The 21,803-nt window shown below is 36.6% G+C and overlaps 1 protein-coding gene across 1 annotated transcript; it reads right to left on the reverse strand.

The window, feature by feature from the left end:
* Nucleotides 1-558: 558 nt before the first annotated feature.
* Nucleotides 559-20,029, reverse strand: LOC139153638 (vomeronasal type-2 receptor 26-like). Its single transcript, XM_070727834.1, has 6 exons — nucleotides 20,016-20,029; nucleotides 14,100-14,391; nucleotides 12,941-13,798; nucleotides 8,178-8,405; nucleotides 5,895-6,021; nucleotides 559-1,454 (listed from the first exon to the last, which is right to left on the reverse strand). The coding sequence occupies exons 1-6, from the start codon at nucleotides 20,027-20,029 to the stop codon at nucleotides 559-561; spliced, it is 2,415 nt and encodes an 804-aa protein (XP_070583935.1).
* Between the last annotated feature and the right edge of the window lie 1,774 nt (nucleotides 20,030-21,803).

The following is a 21,803-nucleotide window of genomic DNA, read 5'->3' on the forward strand; positions in this document are numbered from 1 at the left end:
TAAGACAGCTCCTTCGATATTGGAAGATTTTTACTATGTCACTCCTAGTCTTTTTTTCATTAAACTAGACATGCCCAATCCCAGTAATCATTCTTGTTTTAGCTTTCAGTCCCCTAACCTCAAATTGGTGCTGAAAACTATTCACTAGTTTACATCCAAAGGGACTGATGTTAAAATCAGTTTCATTTTTTTCATTAGTTGCTCCTTCTTATTTAGATTAGGTTTCAGTTTAGGTCCCCTAATCACCTTTGTGGCTTTTCTCTGTATTTCTTTTGGGAAACTCAACATATTTTTATATCATGCCGATCAAAGCCATATCTTCTTCTTTATTAACTGTTCCTACTATATTGTTTAGGACTCAGAATCATTATCTAACATTTCAAAGAAAAGATTAAGAAAACTGTTTTAGGTTCTGAAGTAAACTTCAGAGAAATTTTGCTTTATAAGTTCTATTGATGGTGATGGAAGAAAGAAGGCAGAACCTCAAATTGAGGGGGGATTATATGCTGAAAGCAACTAATTAGATTACATTCAAAGGGTCTGGTGTTAATATCAGCTTCATTTTTTCATTAGTTGCTCCTTCTTATTCAGATTGGGTCTCAGAAGAATGATATAGCATTTGGGAGAAAATATGCAACCCAGTAATCCAGCTGCTGAAGCTAAAATGGAGAAGATCTCCACAGCAACCATGTATTTTCCCTTGGTACTCAAATAAGTAGGAACAAATGATAACCAGACACTGCAAAAGATTAACATGCTGAAGGTGATAAATTTGGCTTCATTAAAGGTGTCAGGCAAATTCCGAGCTAGGAAGGCCACAGTGAAACTGACAACAGTCAAGAACCCCAAAAAGCCAAGGTCAACATAAAACATTGTGGTGGAACCTTCATTACATTGTAGAACAATTTCTTCAGCCATGGAGTGCATGTCGGAATCTGGGAAAGGAGGAGAAATTATAAGCCACACCACACAAATGCAGAATTGTGTCAGGGAGCAAGATGTGACAATAGAGACAGCCAGCCCTTTTCCCACCCATTTTCTCATTTTGGAGCCAGGTTTCGTGGCCCTGAAAGCAAGGACCACTATTATTGTTTTCCCCAATATACAAGAAAGAGCTACAGAGAAAATGATGGCAAAAGCAGTTTGTCGCAAGAGACATTTTACTTGGTCAGGCTGCCCAATGAAGAGCAAGCTGCAAAGGAAAGCGAACAGGAGAGCAACAAGAAGGCTATAAGTCAGGTTCCTATTATTGGCTTTCACAATAGGTGTGTCCTGATATTTCATGAATATCCCGAGCACCACAGCTGAGATGGCAGAAAAGGAGACTGCAATCACTGCCAAAGAAATCGCCAAAGGTTCTTGATAAGTTAAGTAAGTTGTACTTTTTGGAAGGCAACTATCTTTATACTTGTTGGGAAATTGATTCTCTGGACAAGGGAAACAGTCATCCAAGTCTGAAAAAGAAATCATTCATAGAAGCATTATTCTATTGAAGCATTTTCATTTCATTTTCATTTGCGCTGATTTTACAGTATTTTGTAGACTTAATTAGACTAATTAATTAGACTTAATTTTATTTTCTATTATTCTCTGCAATTCTCTACAGATTTCATATTCGCAAGATCATCTGCTAAGAAGGAACATTTCTTTAAAGAACAGCTCTCGGTAACCTTTCTCCTACCTATCTTTACAAACACAGAATAGATTCTAACACAGGAGAAAGCTAATTCCTTGGAACTATGGATCACCAAAAGCAAATGCAGACAACAGAGATGAAGAGGTAAAAGCACAGGAATTTAAAATAGATTAAGGAATAAGGGAATTTTTAAAATCATGTTTCCTTCAATCTTTCTTATGAATCTTTCTTACTTTCTTACTGGCTAATTAGATGGATGAAATATTCCTTTTAAACACATGCAACTGCCCTATGCTTTATTGAATCCTGGCTACATGAGGAAATTGATGACAATGGCATGCATATACCAGGGTTTCAGATACTTAGAGCAAAAAAGATTGTAGAATTATCAAGGGAAAAAGTTGGAGGAGGCATGTGTGTGTGTATGTGTGTTTTGTTTGTATTTCAACAGCTGGTCTCAGGACGTAACTATAATACACAAATTCTGTGATGAAAACTTAAGAATACTTATCAACTGCAAGCCTTTTTATTCTCTTCATGAGTTCACATCATTGCTACTAATTGCTGTGTATATCTTCAATTAGAGTGTAAAGAAGGCTTTATGAACTCTAGCTTATCAGACTATGGAAGCTGAAGCCAGATACCCAGATTCACTGGCCATTATTCTAGATGATTTTAACAAAGGTAACTTAAGGAAAAAGCTTCCAAAATACTTTCAGCATATCAATTTTCTCACCAGAGGCAACAATATTTTAGACCACTGCTACATATCACTAAAAGATGCTTATCAGTCTTTATCATGAGCAGCTATGGGCCAGTCTGATTGCATGATTCACCTTGCAACTGCTCACAGACAAAAATTTAAAGCCACCAACCAACAATGAAATAAGTGAGGACTTGGACTGAAGAGGCAAAGTTAAAGCTACAGGCTTGCTTTGACTGCACAGATTAGAATATTTTTGAAGGTACTTCTGCAGACCTGGATGAACTCACAGATACCGTTACATCATATGTCAGTTTCTGTGAAGACCTATGTGTACTGACCAGGAACTTACAAATATACAATAATAATAAACCTTGGTTCCACACCTAAACTTAAGCAGTTACATAATTCCAAAGAGGAAGCCTACAGAAAAGGTGATAGAATGCTGTACAATCAGGCCAAATATATTAACAATAGAGATCAGAGCAGCAAAAAGAAGCTATTTTGAAAAGCTAAGGAATTAGTTCAAAACAAATGAACCAACAAACATGTGGGAAACTCTTAGAAACATCACCTATTACAGCAAACCACTTTCTCAAGCTGAAGGAAATCAGCAACTGGCAGATGACCCAAGATTTTCTATTTCTGGTTTGAAAGGAAGCTACAGCCACCTAAAGTTGTTCATCCCAAACACACCAACAATAGTCAAGCCTCCTACAGCTGACCCCATCCCACTGGGTACATCTATTTTACAAACAGACAGAAGCTAGGAAAAGCACCAGGCCCAGACAAGATAACTCCTGCTTGCTTAAAAGTCTGTGCTGACCAATTGGACCCCATCTTCACCCAAATCTTCAACAAATCACCATGTTCCTTATTGCTTTAAATGCTCCACTATCATTGCAGTACCGAAGAAGCCATCCATCAAACAACTGAATGACTACACACCAGTTCCTCTAACATTTGTAGTTATGAAAACCTTTAAAAGGCTAGTGATGTCCCACTTGAAAACTATCATGGCTCTTCTGTTAGACCTCCTGTAATTTGCATACCTAGCAAATAGATCGAAAGATGATACTGTTAATATGGTTCTGCACTACATTCTACAACATCTTGAATCCCCAAACACATACGCAAGGGTCTTTTTGTAGACTTTAATTCAGGATTCAATAACATCATACCAGAATTCTTCTAATTAAACTAAATCAGCTAGCGGTACTTGAACACAATTGTAACCAGCTAGGGAAAATCACATCAGGTAACTGCACAATTAGCCCACCCCACCACCCCCAAGGTTGTATATTCTCACCACTTCTCTTCTTTCTATATATCAATGAGTGCATCTCAAACAATCCATCTGTTAATACTGAAGTTTGCAGATGATACAGCAGTGATTGGCTTCATTAGGGACAATAATGAAACCACATACAGACGGGAGGTTGAACAGCTTGTCTCATGGTGCAATCAGAACAATTTGGAATTGAACATACTCAAAAATGTAGAAATGGTGGTAGACTTTCTGTGCCAACTGAGGAAGCTCAAACTGCCCAAGGAGTTGCTGATACAGTTCCAACAAGGAATTATTGTCATCTGCTTCTTTGTAACTGTCTGGTTCAGTTCTGCAACCCAACAAGACAGACAGAGACTTCAGAGGATAATCAGAACTGCAGAAAAAAACAATTACTGCCAACCTGCCTTCCACTGAGGACCTGTATACTGCACGAGTCAAAAAGAGGGACATGAAAATATTTACTGATAACTTGGATCCTGGGCATAAATTGTTTCAACTCCTATACTGCACACCAAGACAACTAGACACAAGAACAGTTTTCCCCCGAATGCCATCACTCTGCTCAACAAATAATTCTCTCCCAACAGTCAAAATATTCACTAAGCCTGCATTACTATAACAATTAATCTTCTCATTATTCCTATCAACCATCTCCTCCCACTTATGATTGAATGACTGTAACTTCTTGCTGGTATCCTTATGATTTATATTAATATTGATTGATTCCTGATTGCTTATTTGTACCATACAACAATCATTAAGTGTTCTACCTTACGATTCTTGACAAATATATCTTTTCTTTTATGTACACTGAGAGCATATGCACCAAAGACAAATTCCATCACACTTGGCAATAATGAATTTTATTCTATTATATTCTTGATCTCAATTTGATTACTGGAATGACCTTTGTGCCAGCCTCGAGGACCATTTCAAAAGCTCAGATATCTAACTACTGGATCATCACAGCTCTCCACTTCAAATACATAATTTGGTCTGCAATGCAGTGGACATGAAGTTAACTATTTCTGTTCCTCCTTCCTGGTTGTTAACTCTATGCAATTCTAGGTTTTGGTTATCACCATTAAATCCCTGGATATCTCTGGGCCAAATTATATGTGAGATCACCTTTCTTCAATGGTATCTGTCTCTCTAAATATGTCCAATAGGTGGTGATGCTCCAGATCTTTTGTTATCATTTGAGAGTTCAGAGTTGTATCTGGTGTCCAGCCTTTTCCAATTCTTTTCCATCTGCTTTATATGCGTTCCCTATCCCTTTATTCTTGTAGCATGCTGGGAAGACCTCATTCATTTAAAGTGTAAGGCTAGAATGGGAATTGACTCAGGAACCTGATTTGTCTAATATGATTTGTGATTTTTAAAATTATTATTTGTCTTTCCAAAGATTGTGCTAAGCCACCAAGATTTATTATATGAGATAGGCAACCATATACATTCCAGAATGAATGAATGAATGAATGAATGAATGAATGAATGAATCTATCTATCTATCTATCTATCTATCTATCTATCTATCTATCTATCTATCTATCTATCATTGGGTAGAATAGGAAGTAAAAACAAGTGAAAACTATGGAAAAATCACTAATACAAAATTGCCTTTACTTCCAAAAAGTAATGACAAGGACCGTTGGCCTCTTACTGGGCCGGCAAGGTTTGCGGTGTGGGTGGGGAAGGAGGCCGCCATCTTGGGGGCAGAGCAAGCGGCCCCACGTCATTGACGGGGGCCGCGGCAGCATCATTGTGGTGCGCCTGGCACCGATTGGTCGAGGAGCGGCCGGGGAGGCCCCTATATAAGGGGCCTGCTCGTGGTGCCACTCCTCTTTGTTCTTATCTATCTATCTATCTATCTATCTATCTATCTATCTATCTATCTATCTATCATTGGGTAGAATACGAAGTAAAAACAAGTGAAAACTATGGAAAAATCACCAATACAAAATTGCCTTTACTTCCAAAAAGTAATGACAAAGGTTTCTGGGGAAAAAAACTTATAATTTTTCAAGAAAACAAAAGAAGGAATAATTCAAATCTAATAATGCTCCAATTTAGAATGAATTAATTGGATTTATCACCAAATAGCTCACTTAAGAATTTTAAAAAATCAAATATTTCAATATGTTGTCAGGCTCAATATTTTCAATCAACATAATATTTATTAAAAAATATTTATTTATTAAAAATAAACCCCCATTTATAATTATTAATTTAATAATTAACATTTAATATAATCATTTGCTTACCTAATTGGTCAGCTACTTTCCCTTCTGGACATATTTTACAGTCGTAGCAGCAGGATAATTTCCCTTCCACTTTTATCTTGCTATGGCCAAGAGAACACTCTTTGTTACAGATGGAAAGTGGTAATCCCTGTTCATAAATAAAACCAGAATTCACAGACATTATTTATTTTTTTGGTGGATTGTTCTTTTCATCAATTACACATGTGCAAACTCTTCATATATAATCCAAACATTGGTATTGCAATTTCCAGTTTTATTCCTGGTTAAATTCACTACTAAATGTACAATTACTTATTTCATATTTATTATATTAATTGGTTGATCATTCAAAGTTCTCTTTGAGGCAAGGTGGAAAAATCTTCAACTCTGAATCCCTCTATATATGCCCCCTTGAGGTCTTATTTTTGATTTGTGTCAAATCAAATCCAATATCTATATTCCTTCCTTCACTGATTAGTTTTTAATTTATTTTTTAGGGGAAAAAATTAGATGCATCCTCTTTGGTAATGAATTTTGTATCTTATTTGTGTTTCTTAGAAAATAAGACTGAGTCTTATTTTCTTTTAGCTCTGAAAATACGTACTTGTGTTTATTTTAAGTGGTCTTAGGTTTTTTTTTTGAGGTGCAACAGGCCAGACTCAGAGAGCTGAATGTATGTGGACACACTGTCACCTCCATTCTGAAACTTTAGTGTTAGAAATGGAGGCTTTTTGGAAAATGGTAGGAAAATGGGGAGGGGGGATTGACTTGCCAGCCAAGTCTGTGCTGAGCTTGAGGAATAGATGATAGGTGGGAAAACCCCTCCTACCCATTATCTTCCCATTTACTGAGCATCCCATTCACCTGACAAAAACATGGAAAAATCAAAGCTTTCAGGGAAGTGGCTCAACAAGACAAAACTCTATGCCCAGAAAGAGAAAGGGAAAAAGTGGTATTTCCATTGCCCCAAGGGATCAGTGGGCCTCAGCTGGAGAGTTACCCCTGCACACTCGCACCACCCCTCAGGCTGGCCATGCCCATATTCTGGGCTTATTTTTAGAATAGGAGTAATAGCCTTCTGCCGCAGGAATCCCAGCGACCAGTTAGGTCCCACAGAGTTGGCCTTCTCCGGGTCCCGTCAACTAAACAATGCCATTGGGCGGGACCCAGAAGAAGAACCTTCTCTGTGGCGGCCCCAACCCTCTGGAACCAGCTCCCCCCAGATATCAGAGTTGCCCCCACCCTCCTTGCCTTTTGCAAGCTCCTTAAAACCCACCTCTGTCATCAGGCATGGGGGAATTGAAATTTTCCCTTCCCTCTAGGCTTATAGAATTTATACATGGTATGCTTGTTGGTATGATTGGTTCTTTAAATTGGGGGTTTTTAGATTATTTTTAATATTAGATTTTTTTCACATTGTCTTTTTTACTGTTGTTAGCCGCCCCAAGTCTAATAAATACAAATACAATACAAATACAAATATTAGGTCCACCCCCCAAAAACCTTACAAACTTATTTATCTTAAAGTACTGTATATAAATCTCTTAAAATATGTGAAAATGCAGTTAGAAATAAATCTTGCATATTAAGACAGTTTTACCTTGTTTTTACAGTTACCAACTACCTAAAGATGGGCAGCATAATGCTCGATTTACAACCACAATTGAGCAAAAAAATATGTTGTTAAGTGAAAATGTCAGTGCTCTAAGTAATGCACTCATAGAAAGCTGAACTCCAATACAGGTAGATTCCTAGAAAACCCAAATTCTTTCCTCTCCCCTCCCCTCTAATGGCACTCATAAAGCCGTAAAAATTGCTTCAGGCAGGCTCACTTCAGTATTGACAGAGACAATTGTTAAGTGAGTTTTGCTGCATTTTATAATCTTTCTCACCAAAGTTGTTAAGTGAATCTCCGCAGTTCTTACATTAGTAACCCTGTTGTTAATAGAATCTGGTTTCCCCAATTACTGGGAAAAGGTGATCACATGATTCTAGGGCACTGCAACTGTCATAAATACCAGTCAGTTGCTAAGCATCAGAATTTGGATCACATGACGATGCGGGTACCGCAATGGTTATTAGTGTGAAAAGCAGTTAAACATCATATTTTTCAGTTTTTCAGTATTATAATTTCAAACAGTCAATAAGTGAACTGTTATAAGTCAAGAACTATCAACAATGAATAACATTACAGACTGCTAATTGATTGCTTACTCCAAGGGTTGCTGCGATTGGGATTATTTAATCATTTATTATATCAATTCATGGATAATAATTTCAGGAAAAGTGAAAATTCAGACAAACCTGATTAAATGTGAGAGGCCAAATAGCTTCCTTGACAGAAATGGTGAGGAACTTGTCTGGGGGAGCCAGGGGGTCAATCTTTCCAAGTTGGATTTTAAAAAAAGACTTGTTTGGAAATGTGACCCAATTAAGAATATCAAATCCAGTTTCTAATTCCCCATTGGGGCCAAAAGAAACTCGTTCTCCAGCACTGTTATTAAAAGAGACATGTTGCAAAAAACGGTGGAGCTAAAGGAAGTCAGAGAGAGAGAGAGAGAGAGAGAGAAGCAGGAAAGTTATCAGGAACCTTTGAAGGAGATGCAAAAAAAATTCAATTTGTTTCTTTTAATTTGACATAGGCTTAAAAAAGTAAGCTGTTTCATTTTACCTTGGTCCCCACTATTCATTTTATTTATTTATTTATTTATTTATTTATTTGTTTGTTTGTTTGTTTGTCTGTCTGTCTGTCTGTCTGTCTGTTTGTTTGCTTGTTTGTTTATTTATTTATTTATTTATTTATTCGATTTTTATGCCGCCCTTCTCCTTAGACTCAGGGCGGCTTACAACATGTTAGCAATAGCACTTCTTAACAGAGCCAGCCTATTGCCCCCACAATCCGGGTCCTCATTTTACCCACCTCGGAAGATGGAAGGCTGAGTCAACCTTGAGCCAGTGATGAGATTTGAACCGCTGACCTACAGATTTACAGTCAGCTTCAGTGGCCTGCAGTACAGCACTCTACCTGCTGCGCCACCCTGGCTCATTTCAAAACTGGTGTGCATATGTGTGTGTGCGTGCGTGTGTGTGCGTGTGTGTGTGTGTATACATGTGTTTCTATATGTGTGTCACATGTTTTTGCTGAATTTGAAAATTAAGGGAGACTAGGATAAATATATTTTGGCCTTATTTTGGCCTCATCAGCTAGCCATACCCTCACTGGGACTTGAACCTGCAACCTTTACCTTGTAAGGCAGAGAATTATCCTCTAGGCTACAGTATCCAATTCCTTTCAGCTCTGTACCAGGGAAGGGTTACATATTTTTGTGTCGAATCACCCTGGTATGTGTGTGTGTGTGTGTGTGTGTTTTCTTAGATTTTTCAGTTTGCCCTAGCACAAGGACAAAAGCACCAGCCTGAAGATGATGAGTGGGATCTTGTCTAAACATCACCAGAAATCTCTGAAATTTACATGGGAAGAAACCCGAATATGCCAAGAAGACCTGTCTGGCTTAATGAGGAGTCAGACAGTGAGGAGGAAGGAGAGGCGGATGTGGAAGGTGCTAGAGAGGCAGAGAGGCCTGCAGAGCCTGTAGGATCTCCAGTCAGAGCCTCATCTGGGTCATATGAGGAGGAGGTGATGGATGACCCCATCCTCAATGTCAGGATGTGCAGAATGCTGGGACACGAGGAGCAGCTTTGCAGAAACAGACGGAGATTCTAAGGCATAGCTGTCAGCAATCAAGGAAGATGCAGCAGGTTTAAAAAGGGAACGGCCTGTGAAAGGTGGTGTGGGTATCGTTCCGATTTGAGAGAAACAGAGACATTGACGCTTCATGGTATAGCCTTTACTTTGGACAACTTTGGAATTCTGACCAAGTGAGTAAATGAGTAATTGGCAGAAGCAAGCCAGAGAGACTCTTGTTGCTGGCTTTAGCCATTAACCCTGACCTTTGGATCGTAAACCAACATTCCTTTGCAGTTGCTATGGCTCTAAGCCAATTTTGTGCATGAAAAGAACTTTGCCTTTTGCAAGCTTCAGTGTGTGTGTGTGTTTGTACACTGCTTAATTAGATGGCTAGCCGGCCAAGCAGAACACACACACACAGATTATATGTTATAGATTATAAATCACACCTTAAGTGCCGGTATTTATTTAACTATTTGTTTATTGGACTTCTCTGCCGTCCCTCTCTGAACAGTCGGAGGGTTGACGGCCCTTGCAGGGTAGTGCTGAGGACTTTAATAGGTTTTTCACAGATAAAATAATTCAGATCCAGACAGACCTTGACTCCAATTGGAATGCAGTATCAGCTGACAATGAGTCATTTGAGGTGACAGGGGCCCGTCTAAGTAGTGTTATGTTGGAGGAGTTTGACTTGGTGATGCCTGATGAAGTGGACAAGGCCATGGGAACTGTGAGCTCTGCCACCTGTTTGTTGGATCTGTGTCCCTCCTGGCAAATTTCAGCCAGCAGGGAGGGACATGGTGCCTGGTCCAAGTAATTGTCAATGCTTCTCTGAGGGAGGGGTCCTTTCTGGCTCCCTGCAAGGAGGAAGTTGTGTATCCTCTCCTCAAGAAGCTTTCCCTGGATCCAGCTATTTTAAACAACTATCATCCTGTCTCCAACTTTCCCTTTATAGGAAGGTTTGTTGAGAAGGTGGTGGCACTCCATCTCTAATGGTCCTTAGATGAAACTCATTATCTGGGCCCTCAATAGTCCAGTTTCAGGCCCAGCTACAGCACAGAAACTGCTTTGGTTGTACTGATGGATAATTTCTGGTGGGCCCAGGATAGGGGTCAATCCTCTATCTTGGTGCTTTTTGACCTCTCTGCAGTTTTTGATATCATTGACCATGGTATCCTTCTGCTCCAGCTGGCGATGTTAGGAGTGGGAGGCACTATTTTTTTTTTCCAAAACTTTATTAATTTTCAATAAAGGACATACAAACTTACAAACATTTAAACACATAATAGGGGTTACAATTACCCCTCTTTTCTTGAAGTCAATTTTTAATACAGAAAAAAGGATAAAATCTTAAATCATTAAGTCAAACTAATATTCTAATTGAAAAGAAGAATTTTGTTTACATATTCTAATAAACATAGAGTTAAATTGATTAAAAAAAACCCAACAACAATACCAACAACAAAAAATATCAATAACATTTGATTACATTCATACAGTTTTCATAACCTTATTTTCAACTTTATTCTTATCTATCCATGTATAAACTTTATCCCAAATAATAAAGTCAGATTCTTCTTGATCATTCAGCCTTCTTGTCATCATATCCATCTCTGCACAATCCAATTTTTTTTTAACTACATCCTCTTTTTTGGGGACATCTTCCCCCTTCCAATTTTGTGCATAAACTATCCTGGCCGCTGTTAGGATATGTACAACCAGATAGAAAATATCTTTTTTATATTTCTGTTTGGCTATACATAAGAGATAAAATTCAGGGGATTTTTCTATTTCATGTAATGTAATCTCTTTTATAATTTTTTCTATCATTCTCCAATATGTCAGAACTTTATTACAGGTCCACCATTGATGATAGTAGGAGCCTATTTCATTTTTACATTTCCAACAATTTGTGGAGATGTTTGGGTACATCTTAGCAATTCTATTCGGTGGGAGGTGCCATCAGTAAAACATCTTAATTTGGTTTTCTTTTAAAGAGACAGAATTTGCCATCTTCCAATTTGTTATCCAAACTTTCTCCCACGTCTCTAGATCAAACTCTTTGCCGAAGTTTTTATACCAAGTTATCATATTATCTTTAAGAGTCAAGTCTATATTTTTGTGTTCAATCATATATTTATATGCTTTCCCTATTAATTTCTTTGAGTTTGTGGTCAATAAACTACTCAAAAAGTTTTTACTCTTGTTAAATATATATATTTTGCTATCTTTTTGAAACTTTGACTTTATCTGTATATATTGCCACCAATCTATTTTAAACACTTCTTGCAATTTATCTCTTGTTTTTAAATTCATTTGTTCATCAAGTAATTGTTTATACTTTGGTATCTTCCTATCCGATATCAAATTAGGATGAGATATCGCCTCTAGTGGGGATATCCAATCTGGTACATTTAAAAAGTGATCTTTCTTAATGTCTTTCCATACTTCTAATAAATACTTTCTTATTGTATGTCTTTTGAAATAAGAATGTGTTTTTTCTTTATCATACCAAAGGAAAGCGTGCCATCCAAGCATCAGGTCGTGGGGGAGGCACTATTTTATGATGGTTCACCTCCTACCTCTCTGGTCAGTTGCAGTCAGTGTTTACAGGAGATCAGAGGTCAACTCCTAGATCCCTCCTTTGTGGATTCTTCAGGGGTTGGTCCTCTCCCAGCTGCTGTTCAATATCTACATGAAAATGCTGAGTGAGATCATCCGATAATATGGGGTGAGTTACTGTCAGTATGCTGATGATACTCAGTTATACATCTCCACCCCATATCCACTCAAAATGGAAGTAATGTGCCAGTGTCTGGAGGCTGTTAGGGTTTGGATGGGTGTTAACAAGCTCAGACTCAACCCTGACAAGATGAAGTGGCTGTGGGTTTGCCTCCCAAGGACAATTCCATCTCTCCATCCATCACTCGGGGGGGGGGGACTTTTGACCCCCTGAGAAAGGGTCCACAACTTGGGTGTCCACGAAAGCAATTCATTGTAAACTTTGTTATTCATTGGAAGTAACATAAAGTAACATGAAGTATCCTTACCTTTTGAATATGTAATTTGGTACCTTTGAATTTTAGTAACTCATAAATTAAGCTGGTGAGGAATAATAATGCTATTCAAAAGGAAAGCAGTTTTCAAATTTCTACTTATAAAACATGTCAAATATAATGGATTGAATAAGACGCTGTACATACCATTTTAGAGATAAAATCAAATTTGTTTGTTACATATTTTTTATACTTATATATATTTGAGCCTTATATTTATACTCCACTTTTTCATTTTTTAAATTTTATTTTATATGAAAATATCAACTACTCCTGTTCTGATATACGATGCTTTCGCAGAATTTTGTATTAGCCAACCTTACTTGCCAGGGTGATTGGAGAAAGAGCTTCCATCTCTTCTCATCCATTTTTTGACCCCATTTCAGCCGGGTAGATCGAATGGCCTTCAGAGCATGTGCCACCACATAGGCTGCATTGTAGATGCTGTAACTATGTCCATTCATAGAGAGATCAAAAACAGAATTAGGAAGAGTCTCCAGCTTCTCTTCTCCAGTGCAGATCCTTTCAGCATTCCCATCTGTAATATCATTGGAGAATGAGCATTCAAATGCATCTTTCCAGAAATCCCTAATAAACCCATCATTTTTTTCTAAGTTTGGGTTTCTCTTCTGCATAAATTGTTGGAATCCTCTCAGCTCCTTTGAGTGAATTGCAAAAGAAAGTGCACCATGAAGAAAATCAATGGGTAATGGCCTTTGCATTAGAAGGGTTGTGAATTCCATCTGGGCTGTCATGATCCAAACTTTGGCCATCCTCTCATTTGGAATATTGTCATAGTTGAAAAAGTAGATCATTAGTCTCAAAGGCACGAAACCTATAATTTCAGCACTTAAGATCACCGCAATGACTGTACTTTCCATGATCACTTTGAATATTTTACCTGCATTTTCTATCCATTCAATTGCTGCATTACCATATATCATCTGGGGAAGACGTTCTATAAAGTCAAAGCAGATTCCTCTTACTGAAAATGTAGAGAGTCTCTTTTGAATGAACCTGTCCTTATCTTCTTCATTCAAAGAAACTAACCCAACCCATGTCCATCCAAAATGCAACAATAAATGCAGTATTCCTTTAAATTGGTGGTTCTCATCTGGAAACATCCATTTGACAAATGTTTTCGTTTCTGTATTCATCAATGAAGTTGATCCATATGTGATCTAAATGGAAAAAGTCAGAAAAACATAAGATTGAAGGATTTCTTCCAAAATAAAAACAAATTAAAAAAACCGATGCATGTGGGTTCAGTTAATCCATTCTCTGGGTTTGAATGGGATACAAAAATAGGGTATCTAAAATTAGTTTTACTTTATATCTGCAATTTTGCTCATTGAGCAAAATGGGACAGTACTTTCAAGACATTCTTACCCATGGTTTTGCTCAAATTTTCATTTCATTAACCACCCTTTGTATATAATAAATAGCTGGTGAACTTCTCATATTGATCCTTTTTTGTCTCACCTGGGGAAATTTGTAATTGTATAGAGAGATTGCCATGTTGCGACAGGTGTCAAATTGGGGTCCTCCAATGACAGCTACTGTGTTGGTCTGCTCATTGCATTTGTAGTTGGGTATAAATTTATCCTTTGTAGATAGAAATTCCATTGCTAAATGATAAGTTGTACTTTCCATAGTATAGTGAGTGGCAATATGGAAACCAAGGCTAACATTGGATAAAATCCCAGAATATTCATTGATCTCATTTACCGCAAATGCCAGAGCCAAAGTGTGCTGGTAATTATGAGTGAGGAACCTTCAGTGAGAGTTATAAACTATGTCAATATATTTATATTTTAAATCAGACATCTGTTTTAATTAGAATATAAGTATTCATAATGAAGGAAACTAATCAATGAGAAAATCAACCTAGAACTAAGGAAAAATTTATAAGTAGAACGACTTCCCTCCAGAAGATGTGAATGGTACAACAGCTGAATAGATTGGACATGAATTTGTCTGAAATGGTATAAGGTTTCCTGCCTGAGCAGGGAGTTCAACTAGAAGTCCCTGAAGGATGCTTCTAACTCTGTATTCTGCGTTTTGAATACAGATCTAAATTGGTGCCCATTATTTGTTCTAGACTTTTGGAATTTGGTGACTAATAAATATTAACCATAGATTGTACCAACTAGGAAATAGTAACCTAGTTGTAGGTACTTAACATTATAATGTTTTGAAGACCTCGTTTTAAAAAAGTTATTGATAATATTAAGTGAGCTCAGAGATTGGCAACAAAAGTGGTGCAAAGTTTGAGTCAAAGGACAGAAAGAAATGAGGGTTAGGATTGGGGTCACAATTGAAACCTTTAATTATAATAAGAATGTGAATAATGTTCTAGAGGCAGTATTTTCTATATTAAGTAAAATTCAGGAGAAAGGGTATGGTCAATGTCGCAGTGTTACAGGTGTGTCCCGCATTCTGTGGGAAACCCCAAATCCCAGCTGATTGGAGACCTGGAACCAGACTGAAACCAGGCCATATCTGCCCTGGAGGGATGGTGAGGAAGAGAGGCACAAGCTGGTGGTCTGGGTGGGGCTTTCAACCTGTCGCTGTTGCCATTTCCTAGTATGGCCATGGTCAGAATAATTGAAATGAAAAAATCATGGATTGCCTGGGTGACAAGAACTAAGTATTTGTGATGAAAAGAGGTGAGGAAGGACTGAAGCTTCATGGTGTTTGGTTAATTTAATGATAAAAATAAGAAATTTAAAATTTAAAAAAAGACAAAAGAGACTCTAAAATGGAGTGAGCAGCTATCTAGCAATTGGAAATACCATAGAGAGAGTTTAAGAAACAAGTTTAACAGTCCAAATTTGAGGCTGTCTTTATAATTAGACTTGGTGGAAGTTAAAGAGACTGAAAAATAATTTTTAAAACTGGATTTTTGTAAAAGAGTTGTTTTGTTATATTGCAAAACTCGCAACACCATCTTCTGGTTAAAAGAAAACATTGCAACAGACTGTTGAAAAGCTTGAATTTGCTAACAGCTGGAGACTGACCTTGTTCATAAGAAGATTATTAGGTGTTTGAAAGGACTTGAAAGCGGTTATGCTATTATATTTGATGGTGTTCTGTTTTGGTGATATAAAATAAGAGAATTTCGAACTGGATTGGACTGAAATACAAATAGATTATATGGACTTAAACTGCAAGTAAAAAAAATCTGTGAACTTTGTGAATTGTGAACGTGACAATATGGAGATGTATATCTATGAAGAATTGACTGAGATGTTAAAGTGTATCTGTGAAAATATAAAAACTTACTCTTTGGAAATCAGAGATGAAAAGAAAAGAGAAATGAAGATGGGTTATAAAGAACACTTAGAATGTACAAAGATAGAAAATGAAAATGAAGAAAGTGAAAAACAAGATTTCCGAGTCTGCGGAGAGTCTGCGGAGAGGGGCGGCATACAAATCTAAATAATAAATAAATAAATAATAAATAAATAAATAAATAAGATTATACAGATGAAAAGGGACTGAAAATTAAAAAACAGATTGATGATTACACTGGGATTTATAGTGTTAAGAAAAGAGTAAAAGGAAACATTGGTATCAGAAGAAGCAATTAAAAAGTAAGGGGGGGTAGTAGAGAGAAGAGACTATGAAGAATTGAGAGCAGACTTACACAAATCATATACACAAAAGGAAGAAAAAAATTGAAAAAAAGGAAGTTATTGGCATAAAAATAAAAGAAAGTAAAAGAAAAAGTGAAGAGAAAGGGTTGGAAGGCAAAAATCTGCAAGAGATGGAATTTTTGAGATTGATGATGCAATGTAATAATTTTTTTTAAGAATTATTACTTTACATTCAATCATGTCAACACTATAAATGTGTATATTTAATCAGCATAATTATGTTAAAAGGTTTTTTATAAGTTAGTAATTCTATGTTAGATTGATACAGGATGGTTTGAATTACATTTTGATGATGAAAGGGAAAAAATAAAGAAAAGTGGGAAAATAAATTACACTATAATAGGTGAATTGTTGGAAAGATATATAATTTGAATAATTACTACTTTTCTTTATAAGATTTGTTTCTATATAAGATTTGTATAACTTATCAATTTGATTTAATATTGAAAACTATTTGGATAATTACTGAAATTGTTGGAATGTTATAAGATTTGTATAATTATAATTTTTAAAGGTCTTTACATAAGATTATATAATTTATAAATTGGATTTTTTTTTCTTGTAGGGATTTTAGATATATTATGGTGTTTTTTATATTATTGTATATTGGAAAGTTGGAAAAGTTATTAACCAATGGATGGAAGTGTAGTAATAAGATTAGAATTTGTTTAAACATGGAGAATGAGTTAAAATAAAAATAATAATAAAGTTGAAAGGGATATATGAAATTAAAAAAGAGATCAGAAATTTAGGGCATTTAGAAATGGCAGAATTTCTTTAAAATGAGTAAAAATATAAATTGAAAAAAGGTAGAAGTATTGCCTAAAATTAAGAGTACAAGAGACAATGAATATGTCTGGAAGATAAGCTATAGCAATTAATTTGAAAGAAAATTGTAAATTCAAGGTGTTAGACGCAGGCGTCAAAAATAGGAGGCAGGAAGTAGCATTAGAATAACAGTAGATATACCTAGAATAATATAATATTTTAGATAGATAGATAGATAGATAGATAGATAGATAGATAGATAGATAGATAGATAGATAGATGAATAGAATTCTTTATTGGCCAAGTGTGATTGGACACACAAGGAATTTGTCTTGGTGCATATGCTCTCAGTTTATATAAAAGAAAAAGATACATTTGTCAAGAGTCATGTGGTATAAAACCTAATGATTGTCATAGGGGTCAAATAAGCAATGAAGAAACAATCAATATTGATAAAAAACTTAGGAAACAAGCAACAAGTTACAGCCATACAGTCCTAAGTGGGAGGAAAAGAATGATAGGAATGATGAGGAGAAAACTAGAAGAAGGAAGATTCTTGAGGAGAAAAAAAATTCATACAGTATTATCTGTATCTTATCTGTATTTTCTAAGGGAAGGAAACCAGCTTCATTTTACACACTAGACCTATGATAACATAAATCATGACTAGAGAATTTCCTGTTTTATATTTGGATGAACTAAAAGAGAAAAAAAAACCTCATTATTAACCAGAGAGCGTCTGCAATATTTAGCTTAGTCAAACATTATTTTACTTTCAACAAGCCTAAAATTCCCTATTTTAACTGGAATAACTTGAAACAAGAATAATATTTTCACCAATGCATTCATTTTAACCATAGTGATTCTTCCTAATAGTGAAATCTTCAATTTTTTCCAGTTTTCTAAATCCTTTTTTATTTCCTGTAATATTTTGTTATGATTATCCTTCTTATTAAATGAGGAGCACTTTGCTTTAAGCCGAATTCCTAAATATTTTATTTTCTTAGGCATTTGTATTTTCATTTTCTCTTCCAATTCAATTTCTTGACACTTTATAAGATTTTTGGTTATTAATTTGGATTTATTTTTATTGATCTTAAGTCCTGCTACCTTGCAAAATTCTTCTATTTTTTGGATCAATTTCAGTCTATTTTCTAATGTGTCTTCCAATACGTAACCCACCAACTGAGGAAGAACTGATAAGAAATATTCTGTACTGTGCATAGAGGGATAAGCTAACGAAGGAGATAAAGGAAAAGGAAGATACAGATTATTATGCAGTATAGAATAAATGGTATAACTGGCTGGAGATTAGAAATAGTAAATAGGAATGAACAAGGAAATGGCACAAAAGATAATGTTTGCAAAATAATGTAAAGCTATAACTATGCATGAAGAAAAATATATAGAAATAAGGTATAATGGGATATTAAGGATAAATATATTTAAAGAAGATTAGGGGAAATGTAGATTATAGAATACTAGCAATTGTCATAAAAAGGGAATGTGTTTGTGTGTGTATGTATGTGTGTGTGTGTTGATGTTTGTTATGTTTTGTTGTTTTAAAAATTAAAAAAATCATTTAAAAAATGACTAAGTATTAACACTGGAACAGGTCATACCAATCAACTAGCAACCAATACATTTAAACACAAAAGTGAAAGAAAATACATTTAGGTAGCAGTGAGGGGGAAAGAGGAGGTGTAGTATGAGGAGGAGTAGAATTTGAAGGGTACTTACAGATACTGATCAAGGATATCATATTTAGGAAGGCTTTGAAAGGTAATCTCATTTGTAAGAAAGAGAACCTGATAAATAATAGCTGCAATGATTAAATCTCCAGATTGATAGTATTTATGAACAATTGGAAGAGGGCTATTAAGTTTGCAGGTGCACTGAGGAGAAATGGACATCATAGTTGGGGAGAAAAGTAAAACTAATGTTCTGAATATAACTAAACATCAAAGAGTAACTCTTATTTTGCTATTCCACTGAAGAACTGACCATTCATTAATATTATCTAAACTTAAATTTTTATTTAAAGTTAAGAAAATGAAGTGTCACAGATGAAATACTAATCCTACCAATGTGTATGTCTGTCTTTCAAAGCAGATATTAATACAATGCAATGTCTTAATGATCATATTTACAGTGCCTACTGGAATTCCCTTCAGATTTGGGGAAGAAGGAACAATAACTATCCTTAATCGGAAATCAGTATCATTCTTTGCAGCAGTATTTTGAAAAAAATCAGAAGGAAACATGTTTATCATTTATTTATTTATTTAATTTATTTATTTATTTATTTATTTATTGGATTTTTATGCCACCCCTCTCCGAAGACTCGGGGCGGCTAACAGCAATAATAAGACAGCATATAATAATAATCCAATACTAAAAACAATTAAAAACCCATTATAATAAAAACCAAACAGACATACAGACATACCATGCATAAAATTGTAACAGCCTAGGGGGAAAGAGTATCTCAGTTCCCCCATGCCTGGCGGCAGAGGTGGGTTTTAAGTAGCTTACGAAAGGCAAGGAGGGTGGGGGCAATTCTAATCTCTGGGGGGAGTTGGTTCCAGAGGGCCGGGGCCGCCCCAGAGAAGGCTCTTCCCCTGGGTCCCGCCAAGTGGCATTGTTTAGTTGACGGGACCCGGAGAAGACCCAATCATATTGCAATTGTCGTTGTTACACGGTTATGAACCTTTGGAATTAAGACATGTATAAGATAGGGGAGTCTGTACACACAGACGAAAACAAAAGAAAATACCAGTTGAAGGGAAGAAAGGATAGAAAGCTGTTGTCCACCTGTTGAGGTCATTTTGTTAATCAATTTTTCTTCACACATTATCCTTTTTTATTAACAAAAAAACTCTTTTTAATGCTTAATTTTAATTGACTAAATTCTATGCCACCCAGAGTGCCTCTCTGAGGGAGATGGGAAATAAAGAAGAGTGAAATACACATACATACATACATACATACATACATACATACATACATACATACTGTACATACATACATATACATACATACTGTACATACATACTGTACATACATAGATTAGTTATCAGAATGTGGTTGTACACAGTCATGAGCTGCTTCGGGAATCCATGCATACATTTTTAAACGTATTTTTAACAGATTAAAATAGTGGTAAGGGACTGTGCAAGTCATGTATTTTAATCCCCTGTGCAAGCAGGAGACCTTACATACATACATACATACATACATACATACATACATACATACATATGTAGAATCTCCCTTGAATACTATAATATTTATACCTCACATCATGGACATAGTTTAACTTCCACTCTTAAAATGGTGAACCTTTTCCCCCTCAGGTGCCAAAAATGTGTGTGCACACAACATTGCACATGCACAAGTGCCCACATGCATAGTGCAATGACCCTCCCACATGTCCCATCCCCTGCACAAGTGTATGCAACCCAGTGCAAATGCACATGTGACACTCCCCCCTGTTTTGGCCTCACATCCCAAACAGTGGTGGGGGAGGGGAAAAGCCTCCCATTCTCAAACAGAGCTGGGAGATGGAAAAAGCTTCTTTTCCCAAACAGGGATGAGAAGTGGGAGAAGTCTTTCATGCTGAAATAGTGCTGGGATGGAATCTCCAGAGATCTGGGAAGGCATGGGCTGTAAAAATTGAGGAGAAAGTATGAGCTAGTCTGACCTGAAAATAAGCTGGCTAACGGGAGGCACTTGCACATGTGTAGTGGAATTGAGCTGGTCAATAGCTTGCGTGGCTGCAGAGAGGGCTTCTGATGCCACTTGTGGCACACGTAACATAGATTCACCATCACTCCTATAATAAAGTGACCAGATCATGAGTTAGGGCGGCGGTGGCAGCGCGGGGGGGAGAGACGGATGACTGACAAAACTCAAAATGCTCAAAATAGATTGCCTGTTCTTCCCAATGAAGATATAGCTGGCGGAGGGTGGTGGCTTCGATGGCGTCCGCAAGGCCCCTGTCTTGTAGGCAGTGCTGGAGGGCTTGGAGGGCTGAAGGGAGACTGCAGCGGGACTTGTGGGTCCCGCAGCATCAGGACAGGTTTGGGCCATCAGTTTGGGGCATGGAGGTAGCTTGGGTCAGCTTGCCTACTTGCAGCAAGCCCAGCAGCAGGAGGGCGAGGCTGGTGAGGGGCATCATGGCAGAGGGGGTGGGGCACTGCGGAGCCGGAGTGAGCGAGCGCACTTCTGCAAACTGGCCGCCCAAAAAAAGTGGGACGTTTTAAAGACAATGTGGGACGCAGGAAAAATTCCTAAACAGTGAGACTGTCCCGCCAAAAGCGGGACGTCTGGTCACTTTAGCCTATAGGGTATTGTACACCAGAACAAATAGACCCAATGAAAGTTTTTTTCCTCATGCTATCACTCAACTAACCAACCAATTACCACAATATTGTAAAATTATTTAGTAAGGCTGTATTATTATTATTCTTCCCATCTTTCCTATTATTAAATGATATCTCATTTTCAACCTATGACTATAACTTTGTTGATTGTATCTTTATGATTTGTATTGTTTTACTTAGTTTCCTAGTATGATTTATTTTGATTGCTGAAAGCTAAGTATAGATGGAGGATTGAACCTTTTTTTTGAGAACTCAGACTCTTGTCAGGTATGGCAAGGCTTACGACAAATCATGGGGCAGAAAAATACAAATAGTTTGTCTAGCAGTAATGATTCTTTGGCTGAGCAGCTAAATCAATTCATCAATCATTTTGA

This window comes from Erythrolamprus reginae, chromosome Z, assembly GCF_031021105.1.
Source record: "Erythrolamprus reginae isolate rEryReg1 chromosome Z, rEryReg1.hap1, whole genome shotgun sequence".
Classification (NCBI taxonomy): domain Eukaryota; kingdom Metazoa; phylum Chordata; class Lepidosauria; order Squamata; family Dipsadidae; genus Erythrolamprus; species Erythrolamprus reginae.